Source organism: Ranitomeya imitator, chromosome 2 (assembly GCF_032444005.1).
Source record: "Ranitomeya imitator isolate aRanImi1 chromosome 2, aRanImi1.pri, whole genome shotgun sequence".
NCBI classification, from domain to species: domain Eukaryota; kingdom Metazoa; phylum Chordata; class Amphibia; order Anura; family Dendrobatidae; genus Ranitomeya; species Ranitomeya imitator.
In genome coordinates this window covers 623,400,872-623,419,826 of record NC_091283.1, presented here as the reverse complement: position 1 = coordinate 623,419,826, position 18,955 = coordinate 623,400,872, and the positions used below count along the sequence as shown (strand labels likewise).

General features: G+C 42.2%; 1 protein-coding gene across 3 annotated transcripts in view; it reads left to right on the top strand.

The window, feature by feature from the left end:
- LOC138665226 (transmembrane channel-like protein 8) overlaps positions 1-18,955 on the top strand; it is a 179,796-nt gene that overhangs the window by 131,098 nt on the left and 29,743 nt on the right. For 2 of the 3 annotated variants that reach the window (XM_069752515.1, XM_069752516.1), the window contains exons 10-13: positions 5,115-5,235; positions 8,315-8,412; positions 9,996-10,179; positions 10,864-10,994. In XM_069752515.1, coding sequence (XP_069608616.1) covers positions 5,115-5,235; positions 8,315-8,412; positions 9,996-10,179; positions 10,864-10,994 — 534 coding nt within the window. The remainder of the gene's footprint in view (positions 1-5,114; positions 5,236-8,314; positions 8,413-9,995; positions 10,180-10,863; positions 10,995-18,955) is intronic. The other variant, XM_069752517.1, reaches the window with a different exon arrangement.

The following is an 18,955-nucleotide window of genomic DNA, read 5'->3' as shown; positions in this document are numbered from 1 at the left end:
ACATAAAAAAATATAAATGAGGTAATGCTGTAATCGTACTAACCCGAAGAATAAAACCGCTTTATCAATTTTACCACACCCGAAACTATATAAGCGCCCCACCCAAAAGAAATTCATGAATTGCTGGTTTGTTTATTCATTCTGCCTCGCAAAAATCATAATAAAAAGCGATCAAAAACTGTTATGTGCCCGAAAATGGTACCAATAAAAACATCAACTAGTCCCGCAAAAAACAAGACCTCACATGACTCTGTGGGCCAAATATGGAAAAATTATAGCTCTCAAAATTTGGTGATGCAAAAACTATTTTTTACAATAAAAAGCGTCTTTTAGTGTGTGACAGCTGCGAAACAAAAATCCGCTATAAAAACCCGCTATAAATAGTAAATCAAACCCCCCTTTATCACCCCCTTAGTTAGGGAAAAATAATTTAAAAAAAAATGTATTTATTTCCATTTTCCTATTAGAGTTAGGGTTAGGGCTAAAGTTAGGGTTAGGGTTGGGGCTAGAGATGGGGTTAGGGTTTGGATTATGTTTATCGTTGGGATTAGGGTTGGGATTAGGGTTAGGGGTGTGTCAAGGTTAGGGGTGTGGTTAGGGTTATGGTTAGGGTTGGGATTAGGGTTAGGGGTCTGTTGGGGTTAGGGGTGTGTTGTGGTTAGGGTTGGGATTAGGGTTAGGGGCGTGTTCAGGTTAGGGGTGTGGTTAGGGTTATGGTTAGGGTTGGGATTCAGGTTAGGGGTGTGTTCGGGTTAGGGTTGGAGTTAGAATTGGGGGTTTTCACTGTTTATGCACATCAGGGGCTCTCCAAACACGACTTGGCGTCTGATCTCAATTCCAGCCAATTCTGCGTTGAAAAAGTAAAATGGTGCTCCTTCTCTTCCGGGCTCTGCCGTGCGCCCAAACAGTGGTTTACACCCACATATGGGGTATCGGCGTACTCAGGACAAATTGGAAAACAACTTTTGGGGTCCAATTTCTCCTGTTACCCTTGGGAAAATACAAAGCTGGGGGCTAAAAAAAATTATTTTTGTTGAAAAAAAAATATTTTTTTTATTTTTATGGCTCTGCGTTATAAACTTTAGTGAAACACTTGGGGGTTCAAAGTTCTCACAACACATCTAGAAAAGTTCCTTGGGGGGTCTAGTTTCCAAAATGGGGTTACTTGTTGGGATTTTCTACTGTTTAGGCACATCAGTGGCTCTGCAAACACAACATGACGCCCGCAGACCATTCCATCAAAGTTTGCATTCCAATACACCACTACTTCCCTTCCGAGCCCCAATGTCCGATCTCAATTCTAGCCAACAGTGGTTTACTCCTACATATGGGGTATCAGCGTACTCAGGACAAATTGCACAACAACTTTTGGGGACCAATTTATCCTGTTACCCTTGAGAAAATAAGAAATTGGGGGCAAAAAGATAATTTTTGTGAAAAAAATATGATTTTTTATTTTTACGGCACTACATTATAAACTTCTGTGAAGTACTTGGGGGTTCAAAGTGCTCACCACACATCTAGATAAGTTCCTTAGGGGGTCTACTTTCCACAGTGGTGTCACTTATGGGGGGTTGCCACTGTTTAGGCACATCAGAGTCTCTCCAAATGCGACATGGCGTCCTATCTCAATTCCAGCCAATTTTGCATTGAATAGTCAAATGGCGCTCCTTCCCTTCCGAGCTCTGCCATGCGCCCAAACAGTGATTTACCCCCACATATGGGGTGTCAGCGAACTCAGGAGAAATTGTACAACAACTTTTTTGGCACAATTTCTCCTGTTACCCTTGGTAAAATAAAACAAATTGGAGCTGAAGTAAATTTTTTGTTAAAAAAAAGTTAAATATTCATTCCAAAAATTCCTCTGAAGCACCTCAAGGGTTAGTAAACTTCTTGAATGTGGTTTTGAGCACCTTGAGGGGTGCAGTTTTGGGGTATTTTCTATCATATAGACCCCGCAAATGTGACGTGGTCCCTAAAAAAATGGTGTTGTATAAATGAGAAATCGCTGGTCAACTTTTAACCCTTGTAACTTCCTAACAAAAAAATGTTTGGTTCCAAAATTGTGCTGATGTAAACTAGACATGTGGGAAATGTTACTTATTAAGTATTTTGTATGACATATCTCTGTGATTTAAATTTTCAAATTTTTTTCCAAATTTCCATTTTTTTCCACAAATAAACGCAAGTCATATCAAAGAAATTTTTCCACTATCATGAAGTACAATATGTCATGAGAAAACATTGTCAGAATCACCGGGATCCATGGAAGCGTTCCAGAGTTATTACCTCATACCATTCGGACAGTGGTCAGAATTGTAAAAATTGGTCATTAACAGGCAAACCACCCTTGGGGGTTAAAGGGAACCTGTCACCCCCAAAATCGAAGGTGAGCTAAGCCCACTGGCATCAGGGAGAAAAAGAGGTTAGATTATACTCACCCAGGGGCGGTCCCGCTGTGGTCCGGATCCGATGGGTGTTGCGGTCCGGTTGGGGGTCTCCCATCTTCTTACGATGACGTCCTCTTCTTGCATTCACACCGCGGCTCCTGCGCAAGCGTACTTTGTCTGCTCTGTTGAGGGTGGAGCAAATTACTGCAGTGCACAGGCATTGGGCCTCTCTGACCATTCCCGGCGCCCGCGCACTGCAGTACTTTGCTCTGCCCTCAACAAGGCAGACAAGGTACGCGTGCACTGGAGCCGCGGCATGACTGCAAGAAGAGAACGTCATCATAAGAAGATGGGAGGCCCTGGACTGGACCGTGACACCCATTGGACCCGGACCGCAGTGGGACCGCCCCTGGGTGAGTATAATCTAACCTTTTTTCTCATCTTTCAGGATACATCGGGGGTTTATCTACAGCATTACAGAATGCTGTAGATAAGCCCTGATGCCGGTGGGCTTAGCTCACCTTCAATTTTGGGGGTGATAGGTTCCCTTTAAGCACAGCCATGAATGCAAGAGGTCTCACCATTATGACACAAAACTTTCTATCATCCACTTTCCTGAGAGCATATTCCATGTCCTCCTTGTGAAAATAAACTCCACACATAATTGATGAGAAACAACTGGTATTCATTGTTCCCACACGTGGCTTCCTCCACATTCCCTAGTTCCTGTATTAAATCTAGTTCAATCTATCAAAGCTGTCACAGCTTCTGTAGTTTCTGTTTCTTGTTGAGGCTATACATCTTCCCAAGGCTGAGTTGGTTGGGTTGGACCTAGTGATGCCCGAAACTTGCTGTGCATGCCTCATCAATGGTCTGCTGGGTCTTTCTGTATACCTCCCTGGTTGTGGAACCCTGGACGGTGTCTGAGAATACCAGTCACCTACAGCGCCCATGGATCTGCCGGGCTGAGTAGTATCCCACTGCTGCCACCATAATGTGGAGAGACAGGGGGTCAGCAGGCACCTCGAGTCCACTAGCCAGAACAACATGGACCAGGGATCATCCTGCCGAATGCCCACTCTCCCTTTAACGTGGACATAAGGCTACTCAGACAACACAGGATGAGGGTAAAACAGTGTTGCAATGCTTTATTGATCCACAAAACAGACAGACAACACATAGAACAGTCCCAGCACAATACCCAAGATGGTTCACATTAATGACCCTCAACCTTCAGCTGACTTGCCGGAATAATAGGAGCTGTGACTTCAGATCTTCCAGGGTCGCTACCCCACCTGTGGCACGCACACAGAGAGGAGATAGCAACAAGCATAAGAAGATGACAGTCCAATGAGGTACAAGGCCAGTTAACCCGAGAGTCACAACCTGTCTTCTCAGAGGTATCCATTGTTCAGCATTGGTCAGTGGAGCAGATCTGTATTCTTCCATCTGGGACAGAAAAGGTTTTTTTTTCCTGTAGAATGATAGATCCATGTCCCTCGTGATGGTGCCATGATGAATTGGCTGCTGTCCTGTCTCTGGTCCTTTGGATGTATCGATGTCTTGGCAGAATCTCTGACTATCTCTCTCTCTCTCTCTGTCTTTTTATACAGAGGTATGTAACCTATTTTTAGACTTAACAAGTGTGCCTCATTCAGTATTTACAGTTTTCTTGACCAACCAGAAATCAACACTTAAATTCAAAAGCCAACTGTCATGATCCAGAACGGGTTTTGAGTCCTGTCTACCCCTTTTCTGGTCTGGTCATTTCAGAGGTTAACTTTGCTCTGCCTCATTCTGGGTTCAGGTTTGCTATTTATTGCTGCTGCATCCTGCAGGCGGTGTCAGTTATAGTTTCTGCCTACGGCGTGAGTAGCTGACCCTGCTTAAACCCTGATTTGTCCTTCTGCCTTTGCTGACTGTGCCCGCATCTGTTTACTCCCCTCTTCCTGTCACGACTCGGCTTGGACCCTGACCTGCTTTCATCTCTTGTCTTTGGTATTTCCGCTCCTGACCTGTATTGACGTTTTGGCTTGTCTCTGACTCTGTGTTTGTTTATTCCTTTTGTACTGCACTACTGACAAAAATTAACCCGGCTTGCTTCAGTATCTTGCTGCCACCTGGTGGTAGCCTTGCTGCTGCGCTGCAGGTCTGCTCTGGCAGTGTGCAGTCCTTCCGCCACTCTATTGCCATCTATTGCAGCTTGCATCTCACTGCATAGCAGCAGCTGACACCAACATACAGATAACATTCTTTTATTCTTGGTTTGCTAAAAACAGTTGTCTGTTTAATTAAGATACAATACTGTGTGTCTTCACATGAGGATTTTAAATGATCCTACTAAATGCCTATCCATCTGACAGTCCAGTAATTTTACGATGCAGATACGTGAACTATTATTTTGATCTAGAAGTTTTTCTTGTTTCTTGCTGCTAAGAATTACTTTTAAGAAAGCTTCCTACCAAGATTTCTTTGTACTTTTCTTTTTCCCGTTCTACTCCTGTATATAGAAGGATTATGCTTTGCTGTGGGAAGGGGATCTCTTTAGTGATGAAGGTTACTAAACAACTATAGTCTACTTGTGGATATGGCTTTCCTCCTGACCATCTTGGCCTCCTCAATGCTTTTTCCTGTGTATACTTGACCTCTAATATTTTGCCTTTTGTTTCTTGCTGTATTTGAAACTCAATAAAAATGCTTTAAACATAAATCTTCCTTGCACAGGTATGTATTCCTCAGACTCGGAACTTTGGCAATCTTCTTACTTACTCTAGGTCAAAAGATCCTATGCTTAGGAGTTTCCAAGGCACCATGTCAGATGTGTGGCTACAATATAAAATTTCAGGTGAGCATCAGCATTTCTAAACTATTTATAAGAGCACACTTGTGCCATGAGTAGACTGCAATGCTTAGGCCGGGGTCACACTAGCGTATTGCATCCGATGCGAGAGCATCGGATGCAATATGCTAATGACACTCGGCTCCTGCTTGCAGCAGAGCAGGAGCCGAGTGTCATGCGTCTGTGCTCCGATTCTCTCACACAGGGAGGATCGGAGCACAGCTGCGGAGGAGGCGGAGAAATGAATTTCTCCATCTCCTCCATTGCTGGGGTCCGCTTATAGCGCACATCACTCGGATGATATCCGAGTGGTGTGCGCTGTCTCACTCCCACCCATAGGCTTATATGGGTGCGAGTGAGCCGAGAGTTTTCCTCGGTCCGAGACAATCGCAATGCTGCGATTGTCTCGGACCGAGGAAAACGGCCGACAAAAAGTCGGCTTGTGGGAGCGGCCCCATATGGTAACATTGGTCCGAGTGCAATGCGATTTTTTATCGCATTGCACTCGGCCGTATTACGGTCTAGTGTGACCCCAGCCTTACACCCAGAATGGCAGCTGGCAATGTCACAGCAGTTAACTGGTCACCCATGTGTTTTTTTTGTTGTTGCACCCACGTGAAATACCACTTATTTTAGCTGCAACATTCTACCATGTCTGTTTCTTTTTAGAAAATTTTGAAGCATTGCAAATGGGCATAAATATTGGAAATTATATTTTAGAATCATCCATATTCATTAAAGGATATGTGCTGACTACCTCATGAATATGTTCTAACAGCAGATGTCTCACAAGAGAAAAGCCCCTTCCAGAGGTGTTTGGATATGTGCACACGTTGCGGATTTTGCTGCGGATCCACAGTGGTTTTGACGCTGTGGATTGACAGCAGTTTTCCATGAGTTTACAGTACCATGTAAACCTATGGAAAACAAAATCCGCAGTGCACATGCTGTGGAAAAAAACGCGCGGAAATGCTGCATTGTTTATTCCGCAGCATGTTCATTCTTTGTGCGGATTCCGCAGCGGTTTACACCTGCTCCATTATAGCAATCCGCAGGTGAAAACCGCAGGTGGAATCCGCACAAAAACCGCATAAAATCCGCGGTAAATCCGCAGGTAAAATGCAGTGCTTTTTACCTGCGGATTTCTCAAAACAGGTGCGAAAAAATCCGCAGGGGTTCCATCTACATGTGCACATAGCCTTTTTAGGGTTTACGCACGCAACATCTTCTTCAGATTCCGCCTGGAACACACATAAAAAGTGCCGTAAAAAATGAACATAGTGTATAGCAATGTAAAAATTACATTGCTGTGCACATATTCAGTGTTTTTTTTTTCACTTCTTTTAACTGTTTCATGGTATGGAAACCATCTACTCCTCATACTCCTTAGGCCGGCGTCACACTAGCGAGTTTTACGGACGTATGAGCGCATTAAATACGTCCGTAAAACACGCATTACACATGGCCCAATTATTCTCTATGCCCCAGCTCTTATCTGCCGTATTTTACTGATCCGTATTATACGGCTTTCTACGGCCGTAGAAAATCGCAGCATGCTGCGTTTGACACCGTATTGCGCAAAAAAATCGCCAATGCAAGTCTATGGGGGCCCGAAAAATACGGATTACACACGGACCAGCAGTGTGACTTGCGAGAAATACGCAGCGGTGTTAGAGAGAAAAGCCGGCAATTCAGTGCGGTGTACAGTAAAATCACACTGACAGCTTACTATAGAATAGGTAGAATAAATGTGTACACATAGAATAGGTATATATATATATATATATATATATATATATATATACATATGTCATTGAGACACATATATGTATATATATTAATATTTCATCCAGCGCTAGATAGCTTAAAAGCCGGTACCGTAATTGAATTACCGGCTTTTGCTATCTCCTTCCTAAACCCGACATGATATGAGACATGGTTTACATACAGTAAACCATGTCATATCCCCCTTCTTTTGCATATTCCACACTACTAATGTTAGTAGTGTGTATGTGCAAATTTTGGCTGTTCTAGCTATTAAATTAAAGGGTTAAATGGCGGAAAAAATTGGCGTGGGCTCCCGCGCAATTTTCTCCGCCAGAGTAGTAAAGCCAGTGACTGAGGGCAGATATTAATAGCCTGGAGAGGGTCCACGGTTATTGGCCCCCTCCCTGGCTAAAAACATCTGCCCCCAGCCACCCCAGAAAAGGCACATCTGGAAGATGCGCCTATTCTGGCACTTGGCCACTCTCTTCCCACTCCCGTGTAGCAGTGGGATATGGGGTAATAAAGGGTTAATGTCACCTTGCTATTGTAAGGTGACATTAAGCCAGGTTAATAATGGAGAGGCGTCAATTATGACACCTATCCATTATTAATCCAATAGTATGAAAGAGTTAAAAAAACACACACACATTATTAAAAAGTATTTTAATGAAATAAGCACACCGTTTGTTGTAATATTTTATTGTATATCCATCTGAAGGGGTTAATTTTTTTTACAGCCAGGAGCTCTGCTAATGCAGCTGTGCTCGTGGCTGTAAACCCCAGCGAATGAATGGGAACTAGGTCAATGACCTGTAGTTGTCCAGTTGATTCTAATCCTATCCAAGGTGAACAATTCACCCAATTATTATATAAATATCAGTGGTATCAACAGAGATAGTAAAACAAGGTGCAGAGGTTAAATAACTGTGTCACCCATATGCTGGAGTATACCTAATGTTGAACTGAAATATAGATACCGGTAAGTGGTTCTATGTAATGGACAGTGTGCCTTTTACATAATTAATTTAATTGGTGGTTAGCTATATTAAAATATGCTGTATGCTTTCAAATAGACGCCGATTTCTTCACAGCCAGTGAAGAATCAAAAATTATCAGCCTCCAAGATATTACAGGAAAATGGGTGGGTTATTTATTCACTCAAATGTCTACTATTTGAGATCAACCTCATGGGGCCTTCCAACAACACAGCCATTGAATACATGTGATACGGATTTTGGAAAAAAAAAATCAAAACCTCTTTTTCTATTTTCTATAATCCCTTAACATGTTATTTACTACATCTGCTTTGTCCACACAGTGCTGGGAGACCTCAGTGGGGCAAGAATTCTACAAGTTGTCCATGTTTAACTTTCTTAAACTACTAGTAGAACTTTTGGTTCTACAATTGCCTCGCAGGTAAATACAGACCTACTGCACTTAGCTGCGTAGAATGTCCGATAATAAAAATTGCAAGGTACACAGACCAATGCATGTGTCGTCCTATTTTTTAAGGAAAAAACACAAAGGACACCTGACAGTTCATCAGCCAAGTACAGTAAATTCACAGCCGAAATTGTTAGAATAGAATAGATAGATATATAGAATGGACAGATAGAATAGAGATATAGAATAGATAGATACAATAGATAGATGTCATGCGGAAATTTAATGTCATGCCTTTACTGGTTATTAAAAAGGGAGACCCTACAAAAATGACATGGGCCCCCTATTTTTAATAACCAGCAAAAGCTAAGCAGACATCTTTGGGCTGATATTAATAGGCTGGGAAGGTCCATGGAAATTGGCTCCCTCTCAGACTAATAACACCAGCCCTCAGCCGCCCCAGAAATGATGCATCCATTTGCCTCAGCTCTTCCCGATTTCCCTGGTATGCTGGCAGTTGGGGTAATAATTTTGGGGCTGTGTATTGTCTGCTGATTTCAAGCTCAGGGATTAGTAATGGAGAGGTGTCTGTCAGACAACCCCATTACTAACCCCATAGTCAAAAGAAATAAACACAGACACAAAAATCCTATATTTGTAAAAATCTCTCTCTGACAATTTCTCTCTTTCACCCATTTATTAAAAAAAAAATCCACACCGGTTCCCTGTAATCTAAATGGAGGTCTCACAATGATCCACTTCTTCGTAGTCCCAGCCTATTAATATCAGCCTGCAGCTGTCTGCTTAGCTTTTGCTGGTTTTTAAAAATAGGGAGGAGCCCACATCATTTTTTTTCCATTTATTTATTTAATAGCTAAATACATGTATAGTAAGCTACACGCGCACGACACTAATTATGTATCTCACGGACATCTTTCTATCTATTGTAATTATCTATTCTATTTATTATCTATCTCTGTATTTTTTATTTTAAAACTAGCTTTAAATTACATAGATAATTACAGGATGTAAAACACTAAGTTAAATACGCATTGTGCACGGATTGCATATGGATGTTAGTTGATAAAAATCACATTGTTCTCGCATTACTGTACACTTGCCCTACTTCTACTTCTGGATCAACATTGGACCGATTTTTTATTCATTAGTGTGACTCTGAAACACTGCACAACTTCAGAGTAAAACAGTTGAAAAAGCCACTAAGGACGAGATAATATGCCCTAACTGTCTTCTTCCCACCTGCTCAGCTAGACTGATGGGTCTGTACCTATAGGGTACCATTTAGCAGAGCCTAGGAGGAAATACTGGCATGGACACCACTCTAGGTCTAGTCATCTTTCCCATCCATTCTTTCTAGTTTTTTTTTTTCCTGAAACACTTCTCAGAGTAAAACATATATGTTTGTAATTAAGGACCCTGTCACTGGATCAGGCCGCATGAATCAGCTGACAGGTCCCCTTTAATCTTAGGACCTAGTATGGCTGTCTGCACATATGTCTTCTGGGTTGATGACGTGGTCAGATACAATATGTTTAATGACAAATGCTGTCTTCTATTTCCAACCATCTCTTACTTCTTTCCTTCATATTTGCCAGATTCCTGTTTTCCCGATACCAGTGTTGGGTGATCCGTTGGCTTGGAAAGGAAAGATTTCACCTATCTCAGAATGTGCTGGATGCAGTGTATGGTCAGACGTTAGTGTGGGGAGGAATGTTCTATGCCCCATTACTACCACTGCTCAACCTCATCTTTATCTTCATCACATTCTATATTAAAAAGGTCTGAAAACAAAACCTGGCCACATGTATACATATTATTATATTACATTATGATTTATGCAATATGAAAGGTGAGCTTCTCACGGAAAATCCACAACACAAAGACGGTTCACAAGTGGAAATCCACAGCAAATGTGATACAGCAGATTTCACCTTGGTGCATTACAAAGAATTCCATGAAGTCCATGCTAAAAATCCCCATAACTCCTCACTCGGTTGTCTGTGTTTGCTCACTTTCGCAAAAAATTATCCGAGTGTTATCAATGTTTTGGATCCGAGTTTCATCTGTGTTTGACATGTTTTTGCCATCAGTTATTTTCACACATGAATAAATACATTACAAAGATTTTCCCATCATTGGCAACCCACCCAGGACACAGACTATACATTGATGCCATTCGTGAGCCATGATTTGTATGTTTTACCAATGATGCCGGTAGAAAATGGACATGTCTCTGATTTTTGCACCGACACAGGGTCCATGAAAAAACATGGAACATTCCTGTAGCCTATTATGGGCACATATTCTATCAGATAGAAACAAGTTTGTCTGAATGAGGCTTGAGAATGTGCAAAAGGGATGAAGATCTGGGGTTAGCATAAAATGTTGATGAGTGTATGAAATTGGGATTTTTGAGTATATTAATGTATCTCACATATTGATCTGTTCATTTCATTTTCTTAGTTTTCCCTGATCCATCTGTGTGATGTCTCCAAAAAATTATTTCAAGAATCAACCCTGAGAATCCAGTTTTACTTTGTCCTGCTCCTGGGCCTATTGACAGTTTACCTTCCCTTGTCTTACCTCTTGACACAGTAAGTGAGCAGAGAAACCCTAGATAATAGGTATAGATGGTGAGGATTTTCAATTTCAATTTTCAAACTTTTAATTTTTATGCCCTTAAATCAGAGAGTTGTGCCACACAAAATACTTAATAAATAACATTTCCCACATGTCTACTTTACATCAGCACAATTTTGGAAACAAATTTTTTTGTTCGTTAGGAAGTTATAAGGGTTAAAAGTTGACCAGCGATTTCTCATTTTTCCAACAAAATTTACAAAACCATTTTTTTTAGGGACCATCTCACATTTGAAGTGAGTTTGGGGGGTCAATATAACAGAAAATACCCAAAAGTGACACCATTCTAAAAACTGCACCCCTCAAGGTGCGCAAAACCACAATCAAGTTTATTAACCCTTCAGGTGCTTCACGAGAACTAAAGCAATGTGGAAGGAAAAAATGAACATTTTACTTTTTTCACAAAAAATTTATTTTGGACCTATTTTTTTTATTTTCACAAGGGTATCAGGAGAAAATGGACCACAAAATTTGTTGTGCAATTTCTCCTGAGTACGCCAATACCCCATATGTGGGGGAAAGTCACTGTTTGGGTGCACAGCATGGCTCAGAAGGGTGAGAGCACCATTTGAGTTTTTGAACCCAAAATTGGCTGGAATCAATGGTGGTGCCATGTCACATTTGGCGACCCCCTAATGTGCCTAAACAGTGTAAACCCCCCAATTCTAACTCCAACCCTAACCCCAGCACACCCCTAACCCTAATCCCAACCCTAACCACAACCCTATCCACAACACACCCCTAACCCTAATCCTAACCCTAACCATAACCCTAACCACAAACCTAAGCCTAACCCTAGCCGTAACCCTAACCCTACTCTTAACCCTAACCATAACTTTAGCCCAACTTACCTTAGCCCAACTCTAACCCTAATGGAAAAATGGAAATAAATGTATTATTTTATTTCATTATTGCTCCGTATCTAAGGGGGTGATAAAAGGGGGTTTTATTTCCTTTTTTTTTTATTTTGATCACTGTGATAGTGTCTATCACAGTGATCAAAATTAACCAATAGGAAAATGTTCCTATTGTTGCTGGGTGCCGGCCAGCCGATCTTGGCAGGTGCACTACGCATGCGCCCGCCATTTTCTCATCACGGGGGGATGTTGAAGGATCCTGGGACAATGGAGGTACCGGTAGAGATCGGGAGACCCTATTTCTCTCTCTTCTGATGTGTGATCAGGAGAAAGAAATTAAATGGAAAATCTGACTTTTTTTTTGTGATCGCCGTTATACAGTTAATAACGCTGTTACACATAAAAACTGACCCAAGTCATGTTCTCTGGGGTCTCAGCTACCCCTGAAATTCTGACTCGGGGGGGGGGGGGGCGCTATACACTTTTTCCACACCACCATTAAAAAGCGGCACTGTGGTTTAAGTACCCTTAACTGCTGACATAACAAGGCATCTCAGCGGTCGTTAAGGGGTTAAGTAAATTAACCAATGGAGAACATTAAGTTTTGCGTATTCGTTTTATCATTTTAATCCAGAAGCTTAAATGTAACAGCTGCCACTAAAAAGTTAGTTTTCTAAAAAAAAGGGTCAATGCAATTCTCTTACTACATTCAGACAGAGTGAGCAGTAGCCATACCACACTGAGAAGAAGGCTATGATTCAGTCTACTTGTGTTGTTTATGATCTAGCCTCTTCCTTCTGCTCTATAATACACAGGAATTTATCTGAGGCCGGCGTCACACTACCGTGTTTTACGGACGTAAGAGAGGTGCTGAAAATACGGATTGCATACGGTACAATGCTTCTCTATGCCCCAGCTCCTATCAGCCGTATTTTACTGATCCATATTATACGGTCTTCTACAGCTGTAGAAAATCACAGCATGCTGCGTTTGTCACCGTATTGCGCAAAAAATACGCCAATGAAAGTCTATGGGGGCGAGAAAAATACGGATTACACACGGACCAGCAGTGTGACTTGCGAGAAATACGCAGCGGTGTTAGAGAGAAAAGCCGGCAATTCAGTGCGGTGTACAGTAAAATCACACTGACAGCTTACAATAGAATAGGTAGAATAAATGTGTACACATAGAATAGGTATATATATATATATATATATATATGTCATTGAAACACACATATATATATATATTAATATTTCATCAAATAAACACACAGGTTGTTGTAATATTTTATTCCACTCTCAATCCACCTGAAGACCCTCGACCTGTAACAAATTAATAATAATAAACCAACAATATCTCATACCTTCCGTCGATATGCCCCACAATGTAAATCCATCTGAAGGGGTTAACTAATTTTACAGGCAGGAGCTCTGCTATAATGCAGCTGTGCTCGTGCCTGTAAAACCCCAGCGAATTAATGGAAAGTAGGTCAATGACCTGTAGTTACCTTCATTCGCGGTGATGCGCCCTCTGCTGGATGTCCTCATATGACCTAGAGCGTGGGAACTTTTCTGAATATTTTCCCAGCCTCGAGGTCATATGAGGACAACCAGCAGAGGGCGCATCACCACGAATGAAGGTAACTACAGGTCATTGACCTACATTGCATTCATTCCCCGGGGTTTTACAGGCACGAGCACAGCTGCATTATAGCAGAGCTCCTGCCGGTAAAATTAGTTAACCCCTTCAAATGGATTTACATCGTGGGACATATCGACGGAAGGTATGAGATATTGTTGGTTTATTATTTTTAATTTGTTACAGGTCGAGGGTCTTCAGGTGGATTGAGAGTGGAATAAAATATTACAACAACCTGTGTGTTTATTTCATTAAAATACTTTGCAATATTGTGTGTGTGTTTTTTTAACCATTTCATGCTATTGGATTAATAATGGATAGGTGTCATAAGTTGACGCCTCTCCATTATTAATCTGGCTTAATGTCACCTTACAATAGCAAGGTGACATTAACCCTTCATTACCCCATATCCCACCACTACACGGGAATGGGAAGAGAGTGGTCAAGTGCCAGAATAGGCGCATCTTCCAGATGTGCCTTTTCTGGGGTGGCTGGGGGCAGATGTTTTTAGCCAGGGGGGGTCCAATAACCATGGACCCTCTCCAGGCTGTTAATATCTGCCCTCAGTCACTGGCTTTACCATTCTGGCAGAGAAAATTGCGCGGGAGCCCACGCCAATTTTTTCCGCCATTTAACCCTTTAATTTAATAGCTAGAGCGCCCAAATTTTGCACATACACACTACTAATATTAGTAGTGTGGAATATTCAAAAAAATGGGGAAAGTTCCCACGCTCGAGGTCATTTGAGGACAACCAGCAGAGGGTGCATCACCGCGAATGAAGGTAACTACAGGTCATTGACCTACATTACCTTCATTCCCCGGGGTTTTACAGGCACAAGCACAGCTGCATTATAGCAGAGCTCCTGCCTGTAAAATATTTTAACCCCTTCAGATGAATTTACATCGTGGGACGTTACAGATCAACGGAAGGTATGTATATTGTTGGTTTATTATTTTTAATTTGTTACAGGTCGAGGGTCTTCAGGTGGATTGAGAGAGCAATAAAATATTAAAACAACCTGTGTGTTTATTTCATTAAAATACTTTTTAATAATGTGTGTGTGTGTTTTTTTAACCCTTTCATATAATTGGATTAATAATGGATAGGTGTCATAATTGACGCCTCTCCATTATTAATCTGGCTTAATGTCACCTTACAATAGCAAGGTGACATAAACCCTTCATTTCCTCATATCCTACCGCTACACGGGAATGGGAAGAGAGTAGCCAAGTGCCAGAATAGGCGCATCTTCCAGATGTGGGCAGCACGGTGGCGCAGTGGTTAGCACTGCAGCCTTGCAGCGCTGGGGTCCTGGGTTCTAATCCCACCCAGGACAACATCTGCAAAGAGTTTGTATGTTCTCTCCGTGTTTGCGTGGGTTTCCTCCGGGGACTCAGGTTTCCTCCCACATTCCAAAGACGTACTGATAGGAATTCTAGATTGTGCGCCCAATCGGGGACAGTGATGATAATGTGTGCAAAAACTGTAAAGCGCTGCGGAATATGTTAGCGCTATATAAAAAAAGAAAAAGAAAAAGATGTGCCTTTTCTGGGGTGGCTGGGGGCAGATGTTTTTAGCCAGGGGGGGGCCAATAACCGTGGACCCTCTCCAGGCTATTAATATCTGCCCTCAGTCACTGGCTTTACTACTCTGGCAGAGAAAAGTGCGCGGGAGCCCACGCCAATTTTTTCCGCCATTTAACCCTTTAATTTAATAGCTAGAGCGCCCAAATTTTGCACATACACGCCACTAACATTAGTAGTGTGGAATATGCAAAAAAATGGGGATATGAGATGGTTTACTGTATGTAAACCATTTCTCATATCATGTCGGGTTTAGGAAGGAGAAAGCAAAAGCCAGCAATAGAATTACCGGCTTTAAAGCTATCTGGCGCTGGATGAAATATTAATATATATATATATATATATATATATATATATATTTATATATGTGTCTCACTGACATATATATATATATATATATATATATATATATATATATGTAGACAGTATATATTATGTTACGATTTTTTGAGAACATGGATCCATTGTATGTCCGTATGTCGGTTTTGCAAGCCTGCGAGAAAATCTCGCAGTACGGATGCCATACGGATTACATACGGAGGATGCCATGTGCAAAATACGCTGACACACCCTGCCTACGGAGGAGATACGGACCACTATTTTGGGGACTTTTCTGCGTATTACGGCCGTAAATTACGGACCGTATTTTTATACGCTGAGAGTGACGCCGGCCTTAGAGGGAAGCAGTCAGCAGGACTGTGCAGAGTAACCTATAAACAGTGTCAGGTTTGCGCCATTATACTGATTAAGATGATACCTTGGTTGATGAAATCTGTTTTATGGTTGTTCTTTAATATTTATTTTTATTTTTTATTTAATGATATGCTCGTACTGCAGGGCGGCCTGTGGGGTCTTCATGTGGTGCTCTCCTTAGGGTATTCATAATGCAGATTTCTGACAAGTCCCTGATCCCTCATTGACCTGCCCCTATTTTGCATAATGGAAAAAAAAACCTTTTGCAGCATAATCGCGTATTTTATGTGACAATAATATATGTTCTTCATGTTATTTAGCTAGAAAACCAAGTTATGGATGCCAGTAAGCTCCTGCTAGGAGCAGTGCCTGCCATGCCTCCTTCCTGTGTACGATGCACAGATCTAATGCCCTGCAATGGAAAAGCATTGCAGTTTATTAGTTCAGCGATCAGAACAGGTAAAGTTGATGTCCCATACTGTAATTAGGAAAACACGGCACTTCTGGAATTCTGGTGGTGCACAAGTAGGATAACCAAATCCGTCAGCTGTGATGTAGAAATACTTGGCACACGTATACTGTAGGTGTGTTGAAAAACTTACTTATTGACTGAAGAATTTCCAGAAATAAATGAGACGTTTCAGTCAATACCTGACCTTCATCAGTCATCTGGATAGAGGAAATCTGTGTGAGCGTTCTGCCACACAGATCTCCTCTATCCAGATGACTGATGAAGGTCAGGTATTCTTCACTCATTCTTCACTCAATAAATATGTTCTTCAACACAACTATACAAGTGCCAAGTATTTCTACATCACAGATGTCCATACTGTGACAAGGATAAAAAGTAAAAAAAAAAAACTTTTTAAAAAATTGCAAAAATATTAATAAAAAACAAAGAAAAAAATATTAGTAAAATTCATACATTCATGTAAAAAAAATTAAACAAATAAAATACACATATTTGATATTGCGCTCCGGGAATGACCAAACCTATAAATCTGTCACACTAGGTAACCCCTTCAGTGAAGTGGCAAAAAGTGGAATAAAACGAGATCAAAAAGTCGAATGTAAATAAAAATGGTATTGCTGAAAATGTCATCTGGTCCTGCAAAAGGCAAGCCACCATAAAGCTCCATCAGCGGAAAGATAAAAAAGGTATAGCTCTAAAAATATAGCGATGCGAAAAAATGATTTATTATAACATTATTTTTATTGTGTAAAAGCGACAAAACATAAAAAAAAAATATGTGGCATTGCTGTAATTGTACTGACCTAGCTGTCTTATCATTTTTACCACAAGGTGAATGGCATAACCACCCCCCAAAAAACAATTCCTATATAGCTGTTTTTTTGTTAATTCTGCCTCCCAAAAATCAGAATAGAAAGCGATCAAAAAATATTATGTGCCCAAAAATGATAACAATAAAAACGTCAACTCATCCCACAAAAGACAAGCAAAGTTGGAGTGCCCCCAAGGGCTATGGGGAACTCGGTACCGGGCCCTTCTTCTGTACACAGTGGGGATGTCACGGTGGCTGACCCAGTCCATGGCCCTCGGGAGGTCCATTGATGAAATGGTGGGGGGAAAGTCTTTAAAGGGATATTGTTCGTGACGCCACCTGTGGTATTCCGTCAGGGTGACCGACGCTGCTTAGGGGTCCGCTGGGGTGATGTTATGGCAGCTAGATGGTATACCTTCCGACAGGTGAAGTATGTCCCCAGGGCTTCCCAGTGAGTGGATGATGGATGGTGTGAGGCGCAGTGAATAACGAGGACACGAGGTTGCAGTCTCTTTACCTTTACTGCAGGCTTCAGCATCTACAGTCCAGAGCACCAGATCACGGGGCAGGCAGAGTCCGGCCGGTCTGAAGGCAAATCCAGAGTCCCCTTATCCAGGTGGAAATCAATAGCCTTCCCCTAGCGCACAGTAATACAGTAGGTCCCTACTTGCATAAGCTCCAATAAGGTCCTCACTGTTGTTACTCCTCTCACTGTTCCCCATGGTCGGATAGAACAAAACACGTATGACCGATGGCCTGAGGCTTTTTATAGGGACCCTAGAGATGCCCCGGCCCCCACAAGTTGCCACCGTGCCTCCTGTGTAAATGGTCGGGCAGCTAATGTGGAATTAACTGTCCTGCCAGTCTCTGATGTAACGGCATAGAGCTCTTTACTCCCTCGGTGTTCTGGCTACCAGTCCTGCGCTTCAGAAAGAGGCAGCCTGCTTCTAGCTGGTCTCCCTGTGATGTTTCACTCCTGTTGCTTTGACTTCGTTGCTCACTCATTACAACACACTTCCTTTCGTGTCCTTTCCTAGGATGCTGCCGCATGGGATGCAGGCGCAGCTCCGTATCCTTCTCCCTCTGCAGACCTTCCGTCTGCTCTCCTCTCCTCCTCCGACTGATTCTGACCCACTTTCTAACCAACCCACCAGTTTTACCCTGTGTGAGGAGTGGCCTAGTAGATAGAACCTTTGCTCCCCCTGGTGGACTGGAGTGTGAAATGTATGTAATGGTTGTGATACCTGGACAGAAGATCTCCTTCATTGCCTTCAGACGTAACATCACTCCCCCCTGGTGGAAGAATAACATTACTGCAACGAACCAGGACTCTGGGACGCTGCAAACACATGACTCGGTCGTCAGAAATATAGAATAATTATAACTCTCAAAATAAAGAGATGTAAAAACTTTGTTTGTTTTTTTAAAAGTATCTTTTACTGTGACAGTGAGTCGCCCGCCAGGGCTGTGGGGGTACTCAGTACCGGCTCCGGTGGTTCACAGGGGGATGTCATGGTGGCAACCCGGTCCGTGGCCCTGGGCGCCCATGTAAGGGATAAAGGCTATTGTTCATGACGCCACCTGTGGTATTCAGTCAGGGTGACCGACGCTGCTTTAAGGGGTCCTCTGGGGTGATGTTATGGCAGCTAGATGGTATACCTTCCCACAGGGAAAGTATATCCCTAGAGCTTCCCAGTGTGTAGATGGTAGAATGGTGAGGTGTGCAGTAAGGAAGGAGGACACAGGTTTGCAGTGTCTTTACCTCATTTACTGAAGACTTCAGCAGCCACAGTCCAGGACACTGGATCACAGGGCAGGTAGGGTCTGGCCGGTTTGGAGGCAAGTCCAGAGTCCC